We start from the raw sequence: 26,494 nt of genomic DNA, 5'->3' as shown, positions 1-26,494 counted from the left end.
CCCCCACCCCGCCATCCCCTTCCCTGCCTTCTCTTCCTCCCCCCAAGAACTATCTTGAGCCCAGTGATAAAATCCCTGCTTTAGCCAACTTTGGGTGGAGTATCTACAAGGAAGGTGTTGCTGACATTTCACGAGGCCACATGTTAATTGCTTTCTATCTCTCTCTAAAAGTTCCTTCTGGTCAGTGTAGTGGGAAACATTTAAGCAGTGTTATTTTATAGGACTTGATGTGCTGTTTCTCTGCTGAGGTGGCTGCATTTCCAGGCATGGAGGGCTGCTCTCTGCCAAAAGCATATGTGCATCCAGTGGTAAAATGCTCCTTGGAACCTCTTTGGGCAGAATATGTCTTAGTATTGTTCCAAAGGCAGCATCCATGTATGATCGTGCTAAGGGCACTTGGGGAAATGAGGGAGGACACAAGAGCACAGGGAGCACATGAAGGAGCATTGCAGGGAATGCTTACTGCTGCACAAACCAATCTCCTAGGTATGGGGGAGGCAGAGCCAGGGCAGAGCTGCCTCATGGCATTCCAGCCTGGAATTCAGAACCACTTGTTGGTCTCATTTTTCCTTAGAGGCTCCCAAAGGGCCCCATTGGCATTGTTGGGTGCAGTTCCATCCTTGTCAAAGATGCTGCCTGCCGTGGCCTTCATCCAAAATGCTTTGTAGGGATGGTCATGTCCCCACCTCACCCACAGCTGCCATGGGTATCTCTTGGACACTGCAAGCAGGAGACACAGATCTCTGCTCTTTCTTCTCTTGATTATCCATTTCCACAAATAAAGGGAAAAAATTACCAGCACACCGTGCAGGGCTGTTAACTGCTCTGAGATCATTCTGCCACAGAGAGGATGGGTGGACAAATGGTTGAGAAGGAGGTGGGCAACCATCATCTCCCACTTTTGCGATCTGCTCACTTTGCTGCGGCTCTCCTGGTTGAGATGCTTCACCCCATAAATATCTGTTTGCCATCACTAAAGCAGGGCTGTCAGTGCTTCAAGAGCAATCTGTTGGATGTTAATGGCCAAGCTCTCTGAGATCAGATGCTGGGTAGAAATGGAGAGGGGCAGAGGGCTGTGTGCTGCTGGGGCTGCCAGCTGCCACCAGAGCTGAAGTTGTTGGTGCCCATTCTAGAACAGCTCTCCTTGAGAGTGAATCATAAATCATTTGAGTTGGAAGAGATCTTAAGGACCATCTAATCCAACTCCCTGCGCCGAACAGTCAGGTGCTCAGAGCTCTGTCCTGCCTGAGCTGCAAGGATGGGGCACCAGCACCTCCGGGCAGCCTGAGCCACTGCCTCACCACCAAAAGGAATGGAGCACAAAGCCATTCTTCTGGGAACTCTGAGAGGATTGGTTTCATGTGAGTTAAAGCATTCTCTTTTGACCGAGTCAAAATCATTTTGCTTCTGATGATTTCCCATTTAAGCATGGCTTTTTCATATTTTTTTTTCCCCCCAATCTCATCTGATGAAATGAAGGCCCTGTGTGTGGATCAGTTTTTTAACCCAGCCTGGACCATTATGGATGCTGTCACTCTTTGCTTTGGTGTTGGCAGAGGGCAGAAGCACAGCCCAAAAGGGTCCTTCCCCCCCAGCAGATGGGGGATGCACTGTGACCCCTGCCAGGCAGCCGCATCCCTCCTGACCCACGGGTGCTGGAATAGGTGACGTGGGCACTAATTGCTGACTATTACCATTGTTTTCATCAAAGTCTGCTGTTTTCAAGGGAAGTACTCTGGCACCGATTACCTCGCAGATAATGGAGCCTTCTTGATGAAGCTGCCGCGGGCAGAGCAGAGGTTGCACATTAGCTGTGCTCACCCATTTACAAAGGAAAACACAGCCAGCACAGCTAAGCCAATGACCCAGCATGGGGACAGAGGTTAGCTCACAACAGAAACCCACCTGTTGAGCCCCCTGAGAGCTTGCCATGCTTGCAGAGGCTTGCCCCTAACTACAAGAAAGGCATAGAAACTACAGAGTGTGTCCAGAGACAGGCAACAAGGCTGTGAGTGGGCTGGAGCAGAAGAGCAGTGGGGAGCAGCTGAAGAAGCTGAGATGGGTCACTCTGGAGAAGAGGAGGCTTGGGAGAGACTGTATCACTCTCTGCAACTCCTGAAAGGAGGTTGTGGGGAGGTGGGCTCAACCTTTGCATCCAGTAACAGCAATAGGATAAGAGGCAATGGCTTCATGTTGTTCCCGGGGAGGTTCAGATTAGGTGTTAGTGAACATTTCTTCTCTCATAAAGCGGTAATGCATTGGCACAGGTTGCCCAGGGAGTAGTGCTGTCCCTGGAGGCCTTCCACAACCTTGGAGATGTGGTGGGCTGAGGTTGCACTTGGTTATCTTAGGTCTTTTCCAACCTTAATGATTCTATTCTTCTAAGAAGAGCAATGCCTGCTGATGGGTGGTTGGATGAGCTGTAGGACTCCTGGGGTGCCCTTCTTGACACTACGTGCCCCAGTTACTGCTGCTTTGTGGACCCAGAGAGAACAATCTGTGCTGCTTATCTGCCCACAGGAGACTCCTTGCTCAGTAGAAGTGGAGATGGCAGCTCTGCAGAGCCTGGCACTCACACTCTTGACCTGGATTCGAATTCCCCTATTGCTCTGCTGCTGTCCCTTAATTATAGCAGGAGAACAGCCTGTGTGTGGTACTTGTGAAGTTGCACAGCATGGACATCCTTGTGAGATGCTCCCACTCTGAGCAACGTTCCCTCTAAATTAAGGAAGATGATGTCATGCCAAAGAATTAAATAGCATCTCTTTGGGCAAGCGCAGCATTTGCATCTCCTGCCTGCCCCAGCTTTGTCCCTATGCACAAGTGGGTTCCTTGGCAGTCTGCTGGCATCCTTTCAGTCAGCAAATATTGTTACAGAGCTAATGCTAATTGCTTGGAGAGAGCACGTCCCGTGCTGGGAATTGCTACCATGCAGATGTCAGCTCTTATCAGCTGCTGGTGGGATGTGGGAGCAGCCCACTGATTGGGAGTGAGGAGGAGGCAGGCATCACTGTTGTCCCTTATGAGGATGCTGAGAGTCAGGATCACTCCTTAAGTAAACATGCCTTGGGGTCTCAATCCCCTTTCAGCTTACAACTGCAGAGCTGTGTTGTTTCAGGGACCTCTGTGCCCAGCTCCCACCCTGTGCCAAAAGCAGCTTTGGTTTCTATGCCTGGCTTGGGCTGGGTAAATATCATTCTATACCTTCTGGAAGAGTGGGCAAAAATTATTGCCCCCACTGCAAAGAAGCATTCTCATTTTGGAGCTCTGATATTGTGAGCACAGCTCTGAGCTTAGCATCACAGGACATCCCATGCAGCCACAGCCTGTTTATGCAGTGCTCCATCCAGCACAAAAGCTGTGTTTTACTGTCAGATGCTCTCCATTAGCTTCAAGTGTGAAATTATCATTCCCACCCTTTTACCAGCCACACCCTGGTGAGGAAATGATCTAGAAAACAACCTCAAGGGCCTTTTGCAGGATGTGTGCGAGCTGTCGCTTGTCAGCACAGATCCTACTTAGGGCAGAATTACTGCAGGGAGGTGCAAGCACTGCAATGTTACTGCATTGCATGGGTGCAAGGCACCTCATGCAGAGCTGTGCGCATCCTTCTCCAACTCATGGAGCTGCACGCAGCCCACCCTTGGTGCACGGGGATGCTGTGACCTACCCCCATGCCTCCTCTTGCTATTTGCTTTCCTATTCTTAGCCAGAGACATCTTGCATCCCCTTGAGATGCCAGAAGTGACTGATGGGAGCCAGGACCACATTTTTCACTTCTCATGAAGTCAGCTCCCATAACAATCTGGTGGTGTCAGACCAGGAGATAAAGACATTTTTCTTTCCCTTCCTGCTTTCCAGGTTCACTCTGTATGCGGTGGACACACGAGGGAGACACTCTGAGCTGAGCACAGTCACCCTGAGGACAGCCTGCCCACTGGTAGATGACAGCAAGGCAGAAGGTCAGTCTGGCACCTCATCTCCCAAGACAGAAGCCATTTCCTGTTAATTTTGCTTCTCCTGTATCCATTACACACCTGCAACCCTCTCCAGTCTCCTCTTCCAGAGCACAAGCTCTTATAAGTGAGCCCTGGGCACAGGGATATGGGGCTGGGATGGATGGCAAATTACAAACATCTTGTAGTGAAGGCTGTATGGTCCTTTGTAGCTCAGTGCCATCATGTCTGCTCCCCGTATGATCCTGGGGACCTGCCAACAAACATCCCATGGAAAAGGGCAATTGCTGCCTGCAAAGTAAGGGCAGCCCTGAATGGGACCCAACTCTGGGTCTTTAGTGGGACAGCAGTAGCAGCTGTGTTGACTCTGAAATGGAGACATCAACCACTTTCATAGTTTCATTTCCCAGTTTTGAAACCAATCAGTCAAATTCGTTCTCTCCTTCCCAAAGCATTTTGCTGTTTTTGAGTTTTAAATTACTTGTCTAAAAAAGAAAAGAAGGCCTGCTACCTATTTCCTTTCTTTCTACTTTGGGAAACAAACAAAAGAAAGCTTTGATTAATGCTTTGTTTAGTGTTATTGATAAGCACTTCCAAAACAAGAGCAAATGAGAGGTTTTACAGAAAAGGAAAGAAAGAGTTTTCTACATTTTTTATTTCTTAAAAAATACTCTTTTTTTTTTACAACAAAAGCACACACTTTCTTGCTCAATAAATCAAGCTTCATTTGCAGCTATCCCAGCACCTCCCACCAGCCCTTTTCAGGGTTCTCTGCTTGTTCTTTTTCCCTGTTGTATTGCTATAATGGGATAGAAAGTACCATGATAATGGTAGGGTAGCAAAGCCTTTGGGCCCAGCAAACAAGAATGAGCCCAAATGCAGCAGCCTCAGAAATGAAAGAAAATAACTATTTAGCTTTGGCAGGCCTCAGGTAGACAGGGATACACAGCAAGAGGTGCCCTTGCCTCCACTACCAACCCTTAAATGAGGTCGTAGAAGGAGTAGATCCTGCCTCCACCCCTTCCAATTACTCAGGTGTATTGCATGCAGCTGAGCTCCCCTGGGTTGGCCCTGCCTTCCCACCAGGTGCTCAATCACTGCTTCAGGCCGTAACTTAGCACTCCCACTACACCTGTGCTCATTAAATCTTGTCCCCTGCTCTCTTCCAGAAATAGCTGACAAAATCTACAACCTCTATAATGGCTACACCAGTGGGAAGGAGCAGCAGACAGCCTACAACACGCTGATGGAGGTCTCTGCTTCCATGCTGTTCCGAGTCCAGCACCACTACAACTCCCACTATGAGAAGTTTGGAGACTTTGTCTGGCGTAGCGAAGATGAGCTGGGGCCCAGGTACCCACCCTTATCCTGCATCCTCACAGCTGAGAGAAGTCCCCTCTTGTTATTAACCATCCAATGGTGTTGACCAGGCCCTGCTTGGTCTTTGATGAATGCATGTGGGAGAGCTGAAGTGGGCGGTACTGCAGGGTACTGGGAACACCATGGGGAGACCAGAGGGTCTTAATCAGGGACAGTGCATGGTCTGTGTGTAAGCCAGCACTTGGATGTTTTCAGAGGGGATCAACAACTAAGCAAAATTCTAAGTGGTAAAATTGTCTCTGCTAGGTAGTATTTTTCATGGACTTTCCCTTCTGCTGATTTCTATCTCTATTGGACCTGACACATCTTTATCCTCGCTGTGCCATATGGTTGCTGTACAAGCTGTAAATATTTCCAAAGTTCCCTTTTCCATCTTCACTCTCCCGTAGCAATAGTTCAATTCATTGATGTAGGTGCTAAGAAGATCGTCCTTATTTTCATTGCTGTGGTGTCCCTGGTACCATGCAAGGAGTGTTTGGAGAAAGTCATAACCCTGTGGACAAGTTACAATCTCTTTAGAATTCAAGTAGCCTTGAAGCTTTTGTAGACACTGCTCTTGAATCATCCTCATCTAGCTTTGGATGGGGCCCTGGGCAGTCTTTTCTGGTGCTGAATTTGGTGGTTGACAACCACTGGAACTAGATCCCTTCCAACCCAAGCCATTCTATGATTCTTTGTTGTTCTCTGACAAACTGGAGCAGGGAAGGATGGAGGAGAGGGGTTGCGCTGTCCGTGAATAAGAATTTCCTTCTTTCTCCTCGACTTCTTGTTGGACATGAGCAAGGATCCGTCCATAATACCAGGATGACAGCACTTCACAACAGCTCCTCCTCTCACAGACATAAATCCAGGCTGGCCTGGTGCTTGCCCTCCCACAGAAACGACCTTGGTCGTAATTTCTTTGATAGCTCATTAGCGCCTGACGCTGAGCCACTCTTCCTTCCCACCGCCTTCCTCCTTCTCTGATGACACTGCAGACTTGTTTGTCCTTTCCAACTGCTCTGAGCCCCCGGGGTCCATCAGCCTCTTCTTACACTCTTCTTACTCTTCTTATTTCCTTTGTCACTTGAGATCCAACTTATTGCAGCATGTTAGCTACCCTGATACCTACACTGAGCCGCCAGATTTGCAAGGTGACATTTAAATAGCCCGCATTGTTGCACTCCACACCGAGCTACATCTGGAGCCAGTGGTCGATTCGGCTGCTGTCTGCCTTCCTCGCCAGGCAGATGATCCCTTGCAGAGCTCATGTGCCCCCACTCCATGTTTGAGCAGTGTGTGACCTGCAGCCAAGGGGAAATGCAGCAGCAGTCGATGCCAGACTGACAAGAGCAGAGCTCTGCATCCCGCCCAGCATCGCCGGGAGCTGGGACAGAAGCGGAGGCACTGACGTGGGGAGGATTTGCCAAGGGAGGCCATCTCGTAACGCGATTTTAATTGACGGGCTGTTCTCCTTCCCAGAGGAACATTCATTTTCATACCTTGAAATGTTTATCAGATGAGCCTCAGATTCACAGTAAATGTTCGCTCATAAAACTGAGCGACAAGAGGGAAGTTGATTGCCTCCGTGTAATAAATACATCACACTGGAGTCCTCGTGAGCCCAGTTTCCATGAAAGCCACAGGTTACTGCAAACAGCTGCTCGCGAGAAGACACGCTGACAGCCAGATGTCCCAACCAGACGGTTTACATTAAGGAGACATTAAAAACTTAGCTCATAGGTGGCCCTAAACCAGGACTTTATGTGGTCAGCAGCATCTTGGCACCTGGCTTGCTTCATCCTGCTCGTCTCCTTCAGCAACAACAACCCCTTTCCTGCTCCCCCCATTCCTCCTACAAACACCAAATGAGTCTCGCAGAGTTAATTTGTTCCAACAAAACAGAGAATCTGTCTAAAGCAGTGAAGGTTTAATGCTACTGTGTGTTCAGACCTTTGGATCGGTGCAGCAAGAGCGCTTCCTGACATGGCAACAGGGAGATTTCTTTATTATTTTCTCATACTGTATTTTTGGACAATCCTTGTGACCTCTGCAAACAGAGCCTGGCTGTTAGGAGGAGGCGGGAGAAAGAATTAGGTTAAAATCTTCCCTCTGTGCCCCTGCCTGCGGCTACCAGGAACAGCAAGGTCAGGATGTGGGGCTCACAGCTCTCCTTCCCTCAGGCAGGTCCCCGGGCAGCAGCCGGGGCGGCCTCATGAGATCAGTGCATCCCCAGAGCAGCTGCCTTCTGGAACCGAGGGGAATGCAGTGTACCGATGGGAGGCTGTGATAAGAGGCCATCGAGTCCCGGACTCATTATCCTCTCAGATGAGGGTCTGACAGACCTGGGTCAGTTCTCAGTAGAGTGGAAAAATCTGAATTGATGACAAAATCGTCCCATATGGGAACAGAGCAGACGGGCAAGCAGCCGCTCCTGCAGCAGACCGAGGAAGCTCGTCCTCCTTCTCACTTGGCACCTTCCTTGGCAGCCCCCTTCCCCTCCCACCCCTCTCCCCACACCAAGAGGGGAGCAGCCGTGCGGAGCCATCGCTATCAGAATCCCTCTCTCCACCATTTATGATGTGGGTGATGACCTCCTAAATCCATCACTCAAGAACCGGTCCCTGGGGACACCTAGAGTGGGGGCACCCTGCAGTGGAGTTGGGCTATGGGGGAGCAAGGAGGGGCTGCTTCATCCTTTGGAGGGCCGGGATCTGGCCATGAAAATGACCCCCGCCTCGCTCCCCTGCTGTCCTCTCTTGATTCCTGCCCTTTAATAAGGCAATAAATTATTGTTTCTGGCAGGGATGAGGTTGGTCAGCATTTAGGAAGATTTCATTTCCAGTATTTGAAAAGGTGGTCGTTCTGACCCGACAGCCCTCCGCAGGGAGCACTTGGGTAATACCCAGCGCTTGATTTATGGTGTTAAATTGGCAGCCCAAGAGCTGCTCCTGTAATTTATTACCCAGCCTTCACCAGAAAGCTTCTCTCCCTTTCTCACCCCTCCCCTCACCCGCTCTGTCTCTCTTGCTCCTTATTTTTTTTTTAAGAGGGAACAGCTGACAGCCAAAAGCTAAATCTAATATTTACACATGACTTCATTACCTCACTAAAATAAGTGACTCAGTCTCAAAGCAGTGAAACCCATCAAAACTGGGGCTTTGGTGCCGGAAACCAAAAGTGAGGGACCTGATTCCCTCCCTCCCATCACCTGGAGCATGGTGCTGTGTTTTCTCAGCATCCTTGTAGAGTCAGCTCATCGTGTGCCACATCCCTTTCTTGGGGCTGATTGCACCGAGCACAACTGCAGATGCTGCAGATGTGGAGACCACCAACCCAAGAAGCGTTGCCTGCAGCAAATCAGAGACCAGCAGGTCTGCATGGTTCAGCCCTGCTGCTCTTTGTTGAGCTGTAGATGTAGATGTTCCTGCTCCTTGCAGGGGAGTTGGATCAGATGACCTTTGAAGATTCCTTTCAACTCAAACCATTCTGTGATTCACAAATGAGAGTGTTTATCTGGCCAAGAGACCCATACGTCTGTCAGGAAAAGAAGGCAATGTGGTCATTTTTAGCAAAATCCAGGTGATCCTGGGGTGGTGGAACATGTAATGAAAATGGGAGAGTAGGGAAGACCAAGGGAGATGGAGGGAAATGGTCAGGTTATGCAGGAGGGAAGTGAGAGATGGGCTGAGAGGGCTGTGCAGGGGAGGAGACAGACAGCTGGTGAGATGGGAGGAGGAAAGGGGAAGAGCTTGGCCAGCAGATGTGTGTGAGCATGTGCTGGGGTGCCCAGCCCTCAACCTGATTAAGAGCAAGTCACTGTTACCTACCACTGAGAAATGCCTCAAAGACTGGCCGCATCCACTTGTTGGTGCTCTCCTCTTGTGCAAGCCTGGGAAGGCCTCCTGGTGAGCTGGACTAGGAACCAGTTTGGGAGAAAAGCCATTGGATGCTTGATTGGCCTTCAGGTGGACAACTTCTGCATGTCAGTGAATCCCATTCATCCCAATGGACACATGCACCAGCACAAGCCAATGGGCAGGGATAAGCTGGGAAAGGAGCAGAACCTACTTTTGGCAATAGAGATGATTTATGGTAAATAAGGGTCGCCACAGAGCTGTGGCCCTGGAAAGATGATAGTTATCCCATTGAGAGAGAGGCAGGTCTGGTTCAGTGCTCTGCTCCTGAGCACAGTCTGCTTACAGGAACGTCCATCTTACAGGGTGTATGTGGGCTCTACGTTTGGCCAACCTCCCCTTCAAGAAAGAGCAGATGTTATGAAGCAGTTTCTCAGCATTAAGATGGATAAACTGAGGGACTGCTTGTGGAAACAAACTGTGCTCTGCCTTTGACTAAAGAGCAGGTTGGACATATTCATCAAGGCAGGCTGATTGCACATGATCCCCTTTGGTCCCGTCCACCAGCAGCGAGAGTGATTGAGATCTGTTGGCCTCATTGTAGCATCAGGCACTGTGGATCTTGGTTTGCTCTGAGCTGAGCTTTAATCCATGAGTCTTTGCTGAGAGCATCTGATGCCACCGTGGAATTTCACACGTGTGAACTGGGGGATCGGTGGCACATCAGGAGGTGCTGATGTGCCCTTGTGCCTCATCTGCCCTCCTTCCCCGCATCCCATACTGGGTGCTGCTGGTGCTGCTCCTCGTTAGGAGCTCACAGCCCAGGCTGCAACGCCGCTCAGCTTCCATAATCAAGTAATCCCCATGTTTATGCCTCACTGACTGACAGCGCTGCCTCTGACATATCATTATCAGGAATTTACATTCCTCCAGGAACTGTGAAATCCCCTAACCCCAAATCCAGAGCTTTCCTGTGGCACCAGAGGGAGAGGAAATAATCTGTGATCTTGAGACTTTCAGACCACTGAAGTAAACCCTCTTCCCCTCCCTTTGTTTGATTTAGCACTTTGCAGACTCCCACGAGGGGATTCTTGGTTTCTAACGGGTTTATTTTGTTTTGTCTTAATGTGTTGTGCTTTTTCTCCTCGCTCTTCTAGTGTCAGTCCTTTCGGGCCATTTGCCTCCTGGAGACTTAAGCAAACAGAGCAGGGAGGGCAGCACTCGTGGGCTGGCAGTACTGGGGGTCCCCACGGTGTGCTGTGGAACATGTGGCACTCTGGTGACCACCTGGCACAGTTCAGGGCCCCCGAGCTGCTCTGCTGCTCATGCCTGAGGTCCCTCCAGCCCCATGCATGGATGTGTGTGAACTTTGACACAAAGTAGAGCTGCTCTCCACCTAAAACAGGCAAGGCGATGTCTCAGGTCGTGGTTCTCATCCATTGAACCTCATGAGGTTTGACAAAGCCAAGTGCAGGGTATTGTGCTTGAGTTGGTGTAATCCCAGGTATATGTATGCACTGAGAGAAGAACTCACTGAGAGCAGCCCCACGGAGAAGGGTTTGGTGTATAAAAGCTGGGCATGAGCTAGCCATGAAGATGGTTGGAGGTTGGAGCACCTCTGTTACACAGACAGACTGAGAGCTGGGGGTGTTCAGCCTGGAGAAGGCTCCGGGCAGACCTCACTGCAGCCTTCTTATAAGCAGGAGGGAGAGTGACTTTTTACATGGGCAGATAATGATGGGACAAAAGAGGGAATGGATTTAAAAGAAAAAGCTCTCTCTTTTTAAAAGAGATCAGATTTAGGTCAGATGTGAGCAGGAAATTCCTTACCTAGAGGTCAGTGAGGCACTGCTGCCTAGAGATGTGTGAGTGCCCATCCCTGGAGGTGCCCAGTGCCATTAGATGGGGCCCTGGGCAGCCTGAGCTGTGAGGTCCCTTGCAACCCAACCATTCTGTGGTTCTGTGATTCTTGCCATGAGACAGAGCCAGTGATGGAAGCCAGGTGTGCCCTGGGGACTCCTCTGCCCCTATTTCTGGTTCTTCCCTCCAGGAAGGCACACCTGATCCTGCGGAGGCTGGAGAAAGTCAGCAGTCACTGCTCAACGCTGCTCCGCAGCTCCTACATCCAGAGCCGCACCGAGACCATGCCCTACCTGTTCTGCCGCAGTGAGGAGGTCCGGCCTCCTGGCATGGTGTGGTACAGCATCCTAAAGGACACCAAAGTCACGTGCGAGGAGAAGATGGTCTCCATGCTGCGCAACACCTACGGGGAGTCCAAGGGGCGGTGAGGGACGGTGCCGGCCTGGAGCTGTGGGAGGCAGAGGGACTCCGAGGAGTCAAGGACTTGTGATGTGCTGAGTGCTGCTGGGGTTCGGGGACGGGAGGTGTTCGGAGGGGTGAAAGGGGGCAGCGAGGCCAAGCAGGACTTTCTCACATCAATGGCAGAGAAACGCGAAATCTGCAAGTCGGACTTTAATTTCCTTTCCTTTCGTTTTTTAATTTTTTCCAGAGGAAGCAAACAAACAAACAAACAAAAAAAAAACCACAACAAAAAACAACCAACCAACCAACAAAAACCCAACACCTGATTTGACTCAGCGCAAAAGTCTCTCCTTTTTAATCTTTTCTTACTGAATTTCCTGGACTACACACTCCGAAACGCTGGGAGGAGGCGATACCCGCTGGAGGCGAGAGCCTGAGTAGGGGAACTTCTGGGCCTGGGGATCCCCTGCCCACCCGGAGCTGTGGGGCCAGGAATTTGGTGCCACGTTGGCCGAGGACGCCAGGAGCATCCCAGCTGTGAGCGCGTGGCCCAGAGGTGGATGCCAGGCAGGTGCCAGGACGTTGCGGACACGCTGGGGGTTTTTTACCACTCCAAGGTAGCAGAATGGCTCCGTGCCTTCGTTCGCAAGGCTCCCGGCAGCTCGTTCTGTGCATTAAAGGTTCATATTAAGTCCATCTCCGTGCTTCCTTTGGTGTTTCTTCCTGATGCTGTCTCGCCGCTGCTTCAGCTGAGAGGAGAGGACTTCCCCAATGGCCAACCCCAAGGACCAGAGACCGGCGCTGACCCCGAGAGCAGGCGCTGGGAGAGGAGGGGAAAGTGCAGCCTCTGTGTAGGGTCCTGGCCCTGCCCAGCACCCATCGCAGCCCCTCTGGGAGCTTCAGATATGTGGGAAAGCCCAAGAAGGAAGCCAGGGGCTAAAAAGACATGGAGAATCTGGTTTCTTTTAGTGTCAGATGTGGGTTAGGCTGGCCCAGGATCTGTGTGGGTAATGGATTTTTCAGTCTGGTCGCCAAACCAATGAGTGCAGGAGGGTGAGAGGAAAAAAAACAACAAAAATCAAAGCAGCCCAAAGCTATTGCTTTTTCTTTCTTAAAGCAAAACAACAAACCTGGAGGGGGGCTGGAGGGGGAAAAGGAAACACTGTGGGCTGAATGAATCAGTTCAGTCAGCCCAAAGCAAACAGTTCTGTTTGTTTTTTTTTCCAGGTTATTTAACCCTTTAAAGTAAAGAAAACAAGAAGGAGGGTGAGTTTCAAAATGGACGTGTTTTGAAACCAAACAAAGGTGCAGGATTTGATGTGGAGGAAGTTCAGCCAGGCTTATCCTTCTTGAGATAAACCTCTTTGCCTGCTTTGGCTAATTGTGGTCGTGTCTCCCACATTGCTCTTGTTTTTCCCTTTTTCCTTTCGTCCTGTCTCTTCATTTGTCTTGACCCACGTGGACGCTGCAGGCTGGGGAGCCCTCCAGCACCTGGTCAGTGTCCTGCTGGAGCCCATGGGGGAGCCTTTGGAACAAGAGCACCACAGGTTGTTTGGGAGCCCTTTTTTTTTAAGCTAAAATCTCTTTTCCTGATTTGGTGTTCCTGGGGATGGAGGGGACAACCTCAGCTTCCTGCAGCCCAATGCACACTTTGCATTTCCTTGCCTGGGTCTGATGAGCCCCAGTGCATCTCAGTGCCATCCTGCAAGTGCAACTGTTGGCCTCATCCAGAGTCAGCTCCCGGATCTTGCACCTCTGGAAGTGGGCAGCTCTGCTTGAGGTGTAGCAGCATTATTTGCTCAGCTTGGCTATTGTGCGAAGCAAAGCAAAGCAAAAACCCTCAGACTGCGAATGTGCTGATGGTCCCAGCCTGATGGACCTGAGTGACACCGCTGGCATTTTCTGCGATGCCATGGCAGGTGGGGATGTGGTGGTGGTTACAGGACTAGTGCTATTATGGGATGCCTGACTGCCACGAGTGCAGTGTTGTAGGAACTGGGAATGGAGACCACACGCCAAAGCCCACTCATATCCTTGGTGATGCTGGTGGCAGCACGGGGGGAATGCAGCAGGCAGATGTGCTGGGGCAGAGTGGCAGAGAGCATTTGGCAGCCGTTCAGCTGTCGAGGAGCACACAGAGCTCTCATCTCAGTTCCAGCCCCAGGCAGACTGTGGCCACGGATGCTGCCCGGCGCGGCCGACCCAAGCCAAACAAACCCGAGGAATTGGTCGAGGTTTCACATGCTTGGGCTCGCGGCTGAATGGAAGGTTCTGTGTTTTCTAACTGGAAATTTTGGAGAATGTAACCATCAGGCTTTCAAGATAAATAGTTGCAGTCACAGCCCAGCAATGCTGGCCCATGGGCTCGCGCTCTGCCGCATGCGTGCCCGCATGCAGTGTGCACTGCAGCCATCCCCATCCTCCTGGGTGCATTGGTGGGAAGGAGCAGCACGAGGGGCTTCGTCTGCAGGCATTGCTCCCCCGGCATCTTCCATGTGCTCTCACTCCTGTCACACCACTCCAGCCCTGTTTTTTCCTTTTCTTTTTTTTCATGAACACCTGTAGTCTAACAAAGGGCTGTGGGCTCCAGCTGAGATGGGAAGCTTGCATGCTTCTTAAAAATAATGCACAACTGGGAGGCAGGGGGTAGCTTCCATAAGGTAAGCTGGAAGGTCTTTGTAGAAAGGGGGTGAGAGTGGCTGTTGGCACCAGTTCCATTTTCACTGTAAGTAAAATGACCAGAAGGCTGCAGATAGCAGGTGACAAGACTTGGTATCTACAAAAAAAACCCAACCCAACAACAACAAGAAAACCACTACTATTTTGTGCAAGCTTCTAACCACGGATGGTCCTCACTAGGTCTGAGTCGCCCGGAAGATCATCAAGACCTTCAGAACTATTTGCATACATTACTGCCTCTTCTGAGCGTAATGTTTTTAGGATCCTTTGGCTGCGTTTTATCAGCAAACTTTTGGGCCAGGGGGTGAGTGGAAGAGGCATGGGAACAGCTCACCTCCCTTCACTGTGCCTTAGGCCATGTTACCCGAGGAGGTGCACTGGGCAGCACAGGGAGCACACACATAGGCACCATCCGCTAACGGGCACAGCTGGATGCTCATCTGATCTTCAGGTGCCTTCAGTACATGGGAAAGATGAGCAGCTTTCCTTACACTCCAGTTTCTGGAAGCCTTTCTTGAAGTCTCTACATCCTTTTGTCCACATTGCTTCATGTTGCCAACAGCTGCATTTTCCCATTCCTACAGTTCCCAGTGCCACACTTGGTGGAGGAGCTGTGGCTTTCAGCCAGGTGACGACTCGGATGTATGAACCAGGAGCAGCTTCCCTGCTGTCGCATGCAGCGAACGCAGTCAGCTCCCTTAGTTTATGGCAGCCTACAGGACCCACGGCGGGTGACACGAGTGTCTGCAGCCACACAGTGCTTGGTGGCACAGGCTGGCTGGCATTGCAGCTTGGGGCTGATCAGAAAGTGACATCCCTTGCTTTCCCTCCGCCACTTTTAACATCAGCTGGTGGCCCACTCTTTGAGCAGTACCTTCAGCCCTCTCTCAATGCAGGTATTGATGTATGTTTTCCCTTCCCCCACTCTTTAGCGATTGATTTCCAGACAGACACATGAACTGGCCATAGGAATGGTTGTTTTGGCCGCACACTGCAATTGATTGTGCTCGTGTGGTTGTGCACATGCGAGGAATGGAGATGAGCATCGCTCAGCGGCTGCAGCACAGCCCAGCAGGAGCTGCCTCTGTAGGTTGCTCCTGTCTTAAAGCCTGTATTAATGCTTAATAGATCCTTCAATGCACAGTTAATTGATTTATGTATTGCTATAGACACAAACCGTTTAATACACCGTTTACAGGCCTTTTTAGCTACGGTGTGTTCTATTGACAGGGCCGTTCAACGTGCTTATACTCCATTAATAATGCATTGGCCACTGACAGGGATGCTATAGAGGCACCATGCGCTGTCACTCTCTCTCCCCACTCGATATATTGCAGTAGATTTTGACAGCTGAAATGCAAAACATCTTTTTTAGTGACTCACTTATGTCAGTGTAAAAAAAAAAAATTAATTTATTGCTGCCCTTCAGTTTATTGCCCCCAAGCGCCCCATAGACTGCGGTGTGGAATTCATTTGTTGTTCAGTCCACAGCCTCTTTACACACGACAGTCAGTATTAATGCCACATTTCTAAAAGCGGGCAAAGTGTTGCTTTTCAGTAGTGCACATACATCAGGATGGCAGACAGAGCTGTCTGCCATTACAGTCCAACAGCAACAAAAGAAAAAGGACCTGCAAGTGGTGCAGCACAGCCATCATCAAGGCTCTTACCCACGTGCTCCAGGTTCTCTCCAGCCTCCCTGTCCTGTCTGGGCTTCCCTGGGGAGTTAAATCATTGATGAGGGCGAGAGTTAACTGGGTTAACAGTGACCCTCTTCAGGATCAATAGGGAGTCAATAACTGTCAGGGCTGAATGGCACCTATCCTGACAGCGTGCACAGGCCCAGATTGGAGGCGTCGATGCTGAATCAATTCACATTGTAAATGCTGAGTCGATACACATTTCCCAGCTACAGCAGCACAGACATCCCTCCCCTGCCTGCTGCAGCAGCTCCAAGCTGGGAGGTGGGCTGGGGTCTGCACCACGGGGTCCTGCTGCGGGGTGGGCATGGATCTGAGCCTCATCCATCACTCTGCTGAGCAAAATGATGTTAAATGGGATACAGAGCCTCATTCCACAGTGCCCGCAGGGTTCTGCATCTGGCACACTCAGCCCCGGGGTGCATGCAGATGGCTTCCAGCCTTCCTCCCCGCTTAGGTCATACTCCTGAGTCACGGCGAGTTCCTGTTGGGACTCATCTGCTGGATGACAGTGCTGTGCAGCTGATGGAGAAGGTAAGCAGCAGAGGGCAGGGGCAGAGCACGGCGTCCTGAGGTGTGCTGGGTGGCAGACAGGTCACGGCAGCGCGGAGCTGCAGCCTGGCACAGCCCCAGGTTGTCACTGAGGCCAAAGCCCCTCACACGGAGCGCAGTCAGCAAGCCTTTACATGTGAGCGCTCTTTTCCAAGTGATGAGGGCACTATTTAGGCACACTTACGGGCTTGAATGTTTCTCTAAAGGTTTCCCAATTGAGACAAAGTGGAATTCTTCAGGGCAGACCCCATTGCCTCAGGGTCTGATGGCGGAAGCAGACCCATTGGGTGGCAGGGAACCACACCACACCCCGGGGGGGCTGCCTCCCTCCACCAGCCCTGCCAGAGCACTGTGAGTGCTGCAGACCCTGCCTGAAACTGAGGCAGGGGAACACGTGGCAGGGCAGCCCGTACAGCTGTGCATCCAGATGTGGCACCACGCTCACCCTCCCACACCCAGCGATGCTCGGGGCCAGCTCGACCGAAAGCAAAGACGTGGCAAAAGCAAGCAGTCCAGTTCAGAACTCTTTAATACAAGCTTATATTGTTTGTGTTTCTGATTCTCTGTTCTCCCAGCATCTGGGGACATTAACCCTCATATGTGTGTGAGCATGTGTATGAAGATATATACAAAATCACACAGTTAAATATTTAAGCATACAAGGTATTATATATTTATATAATATAGAACTTTAGGGTATAGGAATCAACAATGGCAAAATATTTCTGATGAGTCTGACAAAACTTTTTTTTTTTGAGTGAAACATGACCTGTTCTTGAAAGACCAGAGGAAGTTGTTGTTTATTAAAAGAAAGAGAAAAACCTGTATAAAGAAATTCTGTGAAAATGACTTCAAAAAAAACCTCATGAACCAAAAAAGGACAACTGTTAAAAACTGTATTGAAAAAAAAAAAAATAAATTAGATGAACAACTGTGTAAATATAAATTAAAAAAGATGACAATCTTAATAAATAAGCTTTACTATTTACATCTTTATATATTGCTTGGAGACTTAAATTAGATCCGTTAAAAACAAACGAACGCAAAATAAAACCCAAAATCGGAGCAGCAAACGTACAGGCGTGAGGTACAGAATTAAGGGTTGAACTGTATTTTGCTTGGTTCTTTTTTTTTCTTTTTTTTTTTTTTTTCTTTTCTCTTTTATACAGTAGACCAGTAGAATTCTTGTGAAAATAGATCCTCAGCACTTCATTGGAGTATTGGTTGACGTCGCTTCCAAAAGGTGCCAAGAAAGATTCCATAATAATAATAATAACCATAATAATCATAATAATTATAACAATAATAAAAAGATACAATATGATACATAAATATGGAAGAGCAGTTGGTAATATGAATACATTTTTCTCTAGACGAGATCACAGTTTTATTTGTAAATATTACACTGATATATATATATAATATTACACATATAATATTATATATATATCATATATATTTATATATATATATTTATATATATAGTACGGCTCAATCCTGCTCCCAGTGAAGTCAACAACAACAACAACAACGACAACAAAAACCCCTGTTGACTTGGTGGAAGCAAAATTCAGCCTATCATCTGCAGACAGGTACGTAATTACAGAGGCCGTACAATGCAAGTTCCACAATGGTTCCAATTCCCTCTTTAATTGCTGGTGAAATGTTTCATTAAAGCCCTCGTTCTTCACACTCAGAAGATGGAAACTGGTGGCTGAATTGTGGCCTCACCAAACGAATGAAAAAAACAAAAGACCAACCCAAGCCAGAATGGGAACCAAAGACAAATTGGACTCATAGCTCTGCATCTCGACCTCACAGGACTAACAACACCGAGTAGCACCAAGATCCTCGTCTGTCACGTGAAGCCAACACAAGTCTTGGTTCTGGCCTCAGAGGAAGCGATTATTATTCTTAGTGAATCTTGGATGTGTAGATCAGGTGAAAAGGGCAAAAAATCCGCTTGCAAAACTAAAAGTGAAACAAAACCTCAGGCCCTGCTCTGCTCCTGCTGACACGACCTTCCGACACTGGTTCCCCAGCTGGCAAGAACAGCCCAATACAAACTCCGATCTCCCAAATGAGCCATAGCTCCAAGAAAAAACATTTGGGCCACCTGGGCCTGCTGGAGCCTTCGTTACCAGAGCTTCAGTCATGTTCCCATTGACCTCAGTGGTCAGCAACTTCCAGAGGCAAGAGGACTGGTCCCTGGCCTTCAAGGTGCACAACACACAAGGCCAGCTGCCCGCTCAAGGGAGATGGCCGCAGCTGGAGGATGGGATGGCACGGAACAAACGTGGAGGATATCACCTTCACTGCACCACTGAGACTTACATGGGACCACTGAGATCACAACCGTGACGGTATGGAGAACGGTGTCTAGGCTGGGCAGAAGGTCTCCTCCCAGGGACACCAACACACCCACCGAGTGTCACTGAGGCATCATGGATTGAGCAGGGGAGGTCAAGATGAGGCCAAAGAGGTGGCGATTTCCATGGCATCCAAAAAAATTAAAAGGACAAATCTCCAGCTCTAAATACCCTTGGGCATCCCAGCCTCACCTGACCTCACCGTAACACCTCCTGTTTTCTAGCTTGGCCTCAATTGGGATTGACGGGGCAGAGGTGCAGAAAGGGGACATCAGCGCGCCGCTAATGGGATCACCTATCTCCTCCCACTCATTCCCAACCTCTTGCGACTCCTCGGGATTCAGACTGAGCAGTGCTTCTGAGTGCAGTAATTAGAGCACACTGAAATACTGGTTACATGTCTGTGTACAGTTGGTTAATGTAAAAATGAGCACAAATACTCACTTCAAAACAAAACGAAACAAAAATAATCTGGAAAAAAAAAACAAAACAAAACTCCCCCCTCCCCCCAGACAACAATATACCAGGGGAAAAAAATACCTTAGTCTTAGTTCCTGGACTTATCACAAAGCACAAGGAAAACAAAACCAGACAATGTTATAAAACCTCACAGTACTTCTAGGGAAATCTACACTTAAGTATCTACCTCTACTCAGCTGGCAGAATCAGTGTTTTCCTTTCAAACTCACAAAAATAGGCTCTGCTCTTCTCTCTTCTTGGATTTGGATTATGTGGGTTTTCTTTTCTCCTATTTTTTTTTTCCCACTTGAATCCTTTGTAGCAAGAAACTTTTGTTGGCTATTGGCTTTCTTTTTTTCTTTTTTTCTTTTTTTTTTTTTTTCTTTTTTTCTTTTTTTTCTTTTTTGTTTTTCTTAAACACAGGTGAAACCTAGAACAAACCGACAGTTACAACCAAGTGAAACCGAAACCGGAAGGGAGGTAGCTGGAACCCGACTCCAAGAGTCCTCTGGTGCCATCCTCCTTTCTCAGCCTGGGAGGGGACAGCAGGAGATGCAAGAAAAGCGGGATGACACCAGCTCAGCCCATCTGCGAGAGGGTGGGGAGGGAGTGGGGTAGCAGCTGATAGGAGTTTCCCACCCCATCCCGCACCATTCACTGCTTTCTGCTCCAGCTTGCCCTCCCTCTGGCCTTGGAGACCACTGGTGGCCCTTTGAGTGCAGCCTTGGCTCACAGTCTGTGACAGAGATGCTCTTGGCACCGATGTGACCTGGACTTCATAAGCAGCTAAATTTCATCAGCATGAGCACCTTCTTCTATTCCCCCAATTTTCTTGTTCAGTTTCACCCCGCATCCCTCTCATCTTGCACTGGATGTCCATCACCATCATGACGGCGCATTCCCCAGGACTCTACCAGGCAGTCAAGGTCCTTACAGCAGTAGATGCTGCAAGGCTATCCAGTTGGTCAGGTATTCAGATCCCATGAGTCCCCTCTCCTTGTTCCCCTTAAAGCAATCTGATCTCCTTGAAAAATCAAAACGGTGCATTCATAACGTGAGTTAATGTGACTCAGAGCAGCATCTCTGCTCGCAGTGCTCTCAGCCCCTCTGGAGGAGATGGACAGTGCCAAAAATGGAAAAAAAAATATATATCAAATAGCAGCATGGAAAGCCTCCGTGCGGGGAAGGGACCTGGTCGTCCCCAGACTGCCGAGAGCAGAGGCTGGCCCTGGCAGGACAGTCACTCAGAAGGCCCTGAGCCACAGCAGCAAGTGGCAATAACGCTAACACAGACCTGTCTCTCTTGGGCAATTCCTAGGTGGGAAAAGCAGATGGAAAATCTCCTCCATGCTGAGCTGCAGAACTGATACAGGAGTTTTGTAAACTGGTCTGCCATCAGGATGCATGCAGGGCCTGAAGTGGGGATTCCTACATGGGTGAAATCGGGGTGGTGTGGATGGAAGAGTTTCTGCCAAGATGCCTCAGGTGCTGATGTGCTGGCAGCCTGAAAGGGTTTGGAGGTGCTGTGCTCCTCCAATAGGCTGGATGGCACGTGAACCAATTACCAGCAGAAAGGAGGATGAACGACTGAGAAGGAAGCAACCTTCTCCCTATTACTTATTTCCATTGTTAATTAGGTGGCAAGAAGAGCAAGTGGAAGTTTGCCCAGGGGCCAGTTTCTGCTAATGCTCTCTACACTGGCAGCCATTCAGCTTTGCTCCATAGAAGAAGCCCTGATCCCACTGCATCACCCTTCCCCCATAGCCCTGCACGGTGGGTACAGAGCCATCCGCACGGCTCCCACGGCCAGGCCCTCTCCAAGAGCTTCCCAACAGACAACTCCTCACCTTCTTATGCTCATCTGCTCTCCAGGCCTCCAGATTTTAGGTTGTGAGATTATTCTCTGGGTTATTCCCATAGAGATGACCCCAATGGTGGGTGCCTGGCTCTTTGCACCTACAACTGTCAATTTTCCATTTCTAGTTTTCCTATCTATCTTTACATCCATCTCCACGAGCTAAATGATTCCTCTTAACATTTCTGCCTTGCTGTAGTGCCTGAATATTCAAAAAGGCAGGAGAAGGAAAATATCTTTCCAACTTGTCTTTTCCCAGTAGATTGTACAAAGCAGGAGAGTCCCAAGGAACAGGAAGAATTAACATTTGGGAAGATGCTCTTTCAGATGTGTGCTCCTTGCAGCAGGAACCCAAAGCAGCAGGAGACAAGTCCAGGCCACGCTGAAGACATCTCTAGGCTTTATGTGGGATGGTTTTAACAGCAGCAATAGCACTGAGATACTCTGGGCATCTCAGTGACTCAATGTGATGATGAACCCTACGATAAAATGAGCCCCACAAGAGTCTGGCACAACGTGAGCTCCTCTGGGCTGAAACAAGAGGATGGAGCTATATGAAAGGGAATTATGAGAGCTGCTGCAGCTAATGCCCTTCCTGCTGGAAGATTACAAGCAGCTACGCTCCCGGTCTTTCAAAGATATCTGACCTACAAGCCTGGATGCTTAATACTGACAAATATGACCAAAATTTTAATACTGTCTCCCCATAGTACATACTTCCTCCTCTTCCCCTCTCCTAGGAAAACAAGAGCGTGAAGCAGTTGTTAAATATACACAGCCATAAGAGTGGGATGGAGGAGGTTTAGAGAACCCCTTGGGTGGGCAGGGACCAAAAAGCAGATTCCTTTGGCTGGCTGGTGTCCTGTTTTCTTGCCCCAATGCTGAGGAAGATACCAGAGGGTTTGAAAGGCAGGTTATAGGTAAGCTTTAAGGCAGACTGTTTGGTTGCATGGGGTTGTTTTCACCCTGTCCTGACACAGTAAGGAAACTAGTTGTATGGGACATAGCAGCAGCAGTAGCAGCAGCAGACATGCTCAAATGACAAGTGCGGGGGCGAGTTACCCTCTCTGCTCCTCAGAAGCAATCATCCACATTCCTCAATGCCAGTCCTGACTCCCCTCTCCCTGGCTCCACAGTGGGACCACTTGCCCACCTCTGCAGAGAAACATCCCAGCAGCCCTCTGGCTTCTGGCCGGGCGACAAGGGGGCTTTTTGTTTGCTTTTTGAGTGTTGGGGGGAGAAGGAGGAGCTGTACAGAAAGGTCACTGCAGCCTGCTGAGCTCTCTGGCTGGAAGTAGCATTCTTGTGAGGAGCAGATGAGTCCCACGTCTCGAGCCGACTGGGCACCTGGCAAGTCACTTGCCAAGAGGCACAGCCCTGCAGAGACCCCACCCCAGCATCAGTGCCCCGAGCATGAGATACCTTGGCATTCAGCATCAGAAAAGGCTCAGCCCGGAGTCCTCCAAGAGCACAGCCTCTTCCATGAATGGTCTGAGTTGTGAGTGCTAGAGAGGGGAAAGTGTTTCTGCGTTGATCATAATCTCTCACTCTTTCTCTCTTTCTCTACTTATTTCTATAAATACGTGTACATAAATAGCTTGTTTCTCGCCTTAAATCTAGATATGAACTGTTCAAATTAGGTGGGCATAACATGCTGTTTTGATACATGAATGTCTTCTCAACTTGACTCTTGGTTGTTTCTTGTCATCGCTATTTAAGATATAGTTAATACATAAACCCCTACTTTGAGTTCTCCTTGGACAAAAATTAAAGGCAGACTGGTTGAATTCTAAGGGTCTCTGGTGCAGAAATGCCATCCAGTTGAGCAGCTAAATGTTAAAAATGATACCAAAAGGGATGTGGTGTCTCTCCTAGCCTGCCTTGAGCAGTGTGGTCCTCCATTCCACGTCGCTCGGCGTTACCCAAGACTGAAGCCACGGAGATCTTTCTGATTGTGCTCTTGGGCGTTGGGGTCCCGGCAAGCACACTCTCCTTGTAGGTCACAGGACATCGGGAAGGGAGTAACCTGGGGAAGGAAACACAGGCATGTGAAGGAATCGTAGAATCACAGAACGGCCTGGGCTGAAAAGGACCGTAATGATGACCTAGTGCAGCACTGTGGAGAACAAACGAGACCTCTGGAGTGATATCTTCAGAGATCAGCTGGAGTCTGCAACTGCATTATTTTCTATAGTGATTTATTTCAGTGGCACACTGAGGCCTCAGATGAGCCACTTGTCCCTATGCGAGGCTGTGAAATGGATAAAGAAGAGCCTGCTCAGCTCATGCAGTTGCTGGTCAGCAGATCCTCCTTTAACTGCTCGGTCAGGCATGTGGACACAGCTGTCCAAGGAGAAATGTACTGCTTAAGCAACCCTGGGGCTTTTAGTCACCAAAATACTGGAATGCATTACGCTGCCAGCTTCTTCTGAAGGGCTATCCTTCCTCCAAAGCCTGCAGACATGAAGTGATGGCAAAGCTACCAAACTCCCATTGCACGTGACCAGCTTAAAGTCTCACTGAATGTTATGCCCAACAGTTCCCAGCTCAGCATTTCCATCCACCTCCCGCCTGAGGATTTGGTGAACCCTGCTTCTGGGCCATAACCTCCCCTCTGTAAGGCACCACACTGCAGTAGGGCCCTATGGCTTGGGTCCTGTTTCCATGTCTAAGTGTATTTGTGTGTTCAATTACGAGTGCTTTTGGTTTCAGTTTCTCCAGGCAGGAACTGAACCAACCACTACCTAGCAGAACAGTGAAAACAGAACTGGACAAACAGACTTCTCTAAATACCTGCTGAGTTTAAGGGGAAAAGATACAGCTAACAGCCACCGAGAAACAGCAAAGGAACACAAGTGAGTCGCTGCTACATGCAGACAAAATCTGACCATGATCTCTGCAGAAGCGTGGGAAGGAGCTGAAAGAAGACTGCAGTGCCTGGCTAGCAGATTTTGATTTTGGCATACTGCATCATCACATTTACATAAAGAAAAGGGGGTGCCAAAGGAACAGTGTCTTGCTTGTCCTGAAGTGCATTCCCAAGAATTTCTCCCATCTGCACAGACTGAGAGAATGACCTCATTCCCCTCCTTAACACTCCTTCCCAGACAGTGCCATAACCTGTTCAGTGCTCCCGACGTCTGCTGTCCGTGGCTTTGCTGCCACACGTTTGCTCTCTCTTTCACAAACGCATCTCTCCAGGCCATGAAGGTACCTTTGTTCCCTGTGCATCAACAGCACACCTAGGAATGCGTGAGACCAAGCTCATGAGCACACAGCTGTCATTTCCCAAAGACCTTCCATACGTGTCCCTGCACGTCCATCACAGCGTGCTTTTCTCCTGACATATGAGAACAGGATAGAGGGGTGTGGGTCTTTATTTCACAACTGGGGAGCCTACAGCAGGGACGTGCTGACACAGACGTTAAACAGCCAACACTCACCGCCACATCAGGCTTCAGAGAGCCTTCTCCTGTTTCTTTTGACTTCTGTTCCCAGAAGACGTGACCTTCCTCACCAACCTATGGCCTCAGTGACTCATGAGCTGAAGAACCAAGCAGTGAATAACCTGAATCTACCGATGTGCCAGTGTGGAGGGTGCAAAGCAGAGAGAGTCCAAAAGCTTAAAAACAAATGGATTCAAGTAACCGGATACCAAAGAAGCTTTAGAAACTGCAGAAAACAATGGGAGCTTACGGGTCACTTGATCCAACAGAAGCCAGCCACAGTAGGACTGTTCCATATCACAGTGTTATGAATATTCTTCGATAGGAAAATGGAGAAGTCTGTAAACAGTGGGGTTCGGGAGGGACTGTTTAACGACTGAATTAAAATACTGCAGAGAATAAAATGACACATGAAAGGAATTGACTTATTTTGTTCAGCAGAGAGGGAAACATTTTGGTTTAGATTATCTGCTGCAGTTCAGGTTCGACCTTTCCTTACAAGACACGAAAATAAAAAAGGCTATTCAGAGCAAAATTTATGTCTTGGAATGAAAGCTTAGTTCACTTAGAAAATGCTCAAACAAAACATGTAGATATGTCTGGAGTTTTCCCTTACTTTTATTTTTTATCCTGAATCATTCAGTTCAGCCTGGATTTGGCAATGATTTTGACTTAAAAAATCCTTCCTGTTGTACAACAGAGCTACTGGTTGGAGGCGAGATCTGGGCTCCTGGTTCTTTCATTTGTCTTGATCAAACTTCTTCCTCTCCCTGGCCTAGATTCACGTTTGTCTCTAACAGCCTAACAAAGGCAATTCAGTGTCCCTGCATTCAGTGGAGAAAGAGGCTCATAGAGAAGATGGATACACATTTTGCACTGAACACAGGAACACCAAACAAGGCATTTCAGTGAAGTGGCTGAAATTAGCCATGATCATCTAATTGCTCTTTGTCTCTGCTTCTCTCCACGCATAAGCAGGACTGCAGCATCTCTCACTGGCACAGACATCCCATAAATGCCAACATTTCACTTGGAGGAACAAGAGCCAAGAGTGAAAGCCCTGCATGACTGTATCTCCAAACTGCTGGCTCTCACTCCCCTAACTTTGTGGGCTGTGCTGAAACTGTGACCTGAGGAACCCAAATCGCCATGAATTTGGTATTGCGTTGGAGTTCTCTACCTCCTGCATCCCCTCTCCTCCCTACCTGAACAAAAGCTCCATGTAAGAGAACAGACTGTTACTCCACTGCAGCAAATATCTGGGAAGGAGTCACTAAGGAAGTGCCTTCCCATGTGCTGTCCTCTGAAAACCCTCTGGTCTCCCCTCAGCAGTCACAGACAGAAGAAACAGAAGCCATCCCTCTGGGGCACTGCCAAGGGCCCAAAAGCAGAGCTGCACAGCCCAGCAGCAGTCAAAGCAGTGGGGAGCCTGACTGGAAGAGGTTTCTTACTGATCAGATTAGCCTCATTCACTTTATGACCTTTACAGATTTTGTATGCAGTTTAATTTTTACAGTGCTATTGTCCAGAGAGATGAATAGTTTTGTCTATGGCAATGAGCTCCACAGATCAGTTTTCTATTATGTGAAAAGGCAAAGATTTTTATGGGTAGTGAGCACATCCACAGTCAAATTAGACAGGATAAAATTTGCCAAACATTAAACAGTGATGTGGGATTTCCACTTTAAATATCATCTACAACAATTAAACATTTGATTTCCTCAAGGACCTGATTTCCAGAGGTATTTAGGGAATCAAACCCACACACAGCATCTACTGGGACTGTCAGAAGTGCCCAGCACAGAGAAACCCTAAAACGCCTTAGAACAAGAACTGTCTTTTGTCTTGGGCTTGTTCTGTGACAGCCCTGTGGAGCACAGATCCATGAACAAAACTGCTGGATGTGCTACCAATAATAAGCACTGAGCATTTTTCTGAATGATGGCCTGTTTAGGTGTGGAGCCCAGATACACTGACTCCAAGATGAATTGCTGCCTTTC

At 48.9% G+C, this 26,494-nt stretch overlaps 2 protein-coding genes across 2 annotated transcripts in view; one reads left to right on the top strand and one right to left on the bottom strand.

Moving 5' to 3' along the window:
* ASTN2 (astrotactin 2) overlaps positions 1-11,467 on the top strand; it is a 257,225-nt gene extending 245,758 nt beyond the window's left edge. The window contains exons 21-23 of the mRNA XM_042830923.1: positions 3,862-3,962; positions 5,126-5,309; positions 11,223-11,467. Coding sequence (XP_042686857.1) covers positions 3,862-3,962; positions 5,126-5,309; positions 11,223-11,460 — 523 coding nt within the window. The 3' untranslated portion in view covers positions 11,461-11,467. The remainder of the gene's footprint in view (positions 1-3,861; positions 3,963-5,125; positions 5,310-11,222) is intronic.
* Positions 11,468-19,658: 8,191 nt separating this feature from the next.
* Positions 19,659-26,494, bottom strand: part of PAPPA (pappalysin 1) — a 170,444-nt gene continuing 163,608 nt past the window's right edge. Inside the window, exon 22 of the mRNA XM_042830695.1 lies at positions 19,659-23,074. Coding sequence (XP_042686629.1) covers positions 22,967-23,074 — 108 coding nt within the window. The 3' untranslated portion in view covers positions 19,659-22,966. The remainder of the gene's footprint in view (positions 23,075-26,494) is intronic.

This window comes from Centrocercus urophasianus, unplaced genomic scaffold, assembly GCF_019232065.1.
Source record: "Centrocercus urophasianus isolate 14NV4802_14NV808 unplaced genomic scaffold, USGS_Curo_1.0 seq_34, whole genome shotgun sequence".
NCBI lineage: Eukaryota > Metazoa > Chordata > Aves > Galliformes > Phasianidae > Centrocercus > Centrocercus urophasianus.
Note: the sequence above shows the minus strand (reverse complement) of the source record. Positions and strands in the feature narration are given on the sequence as shown.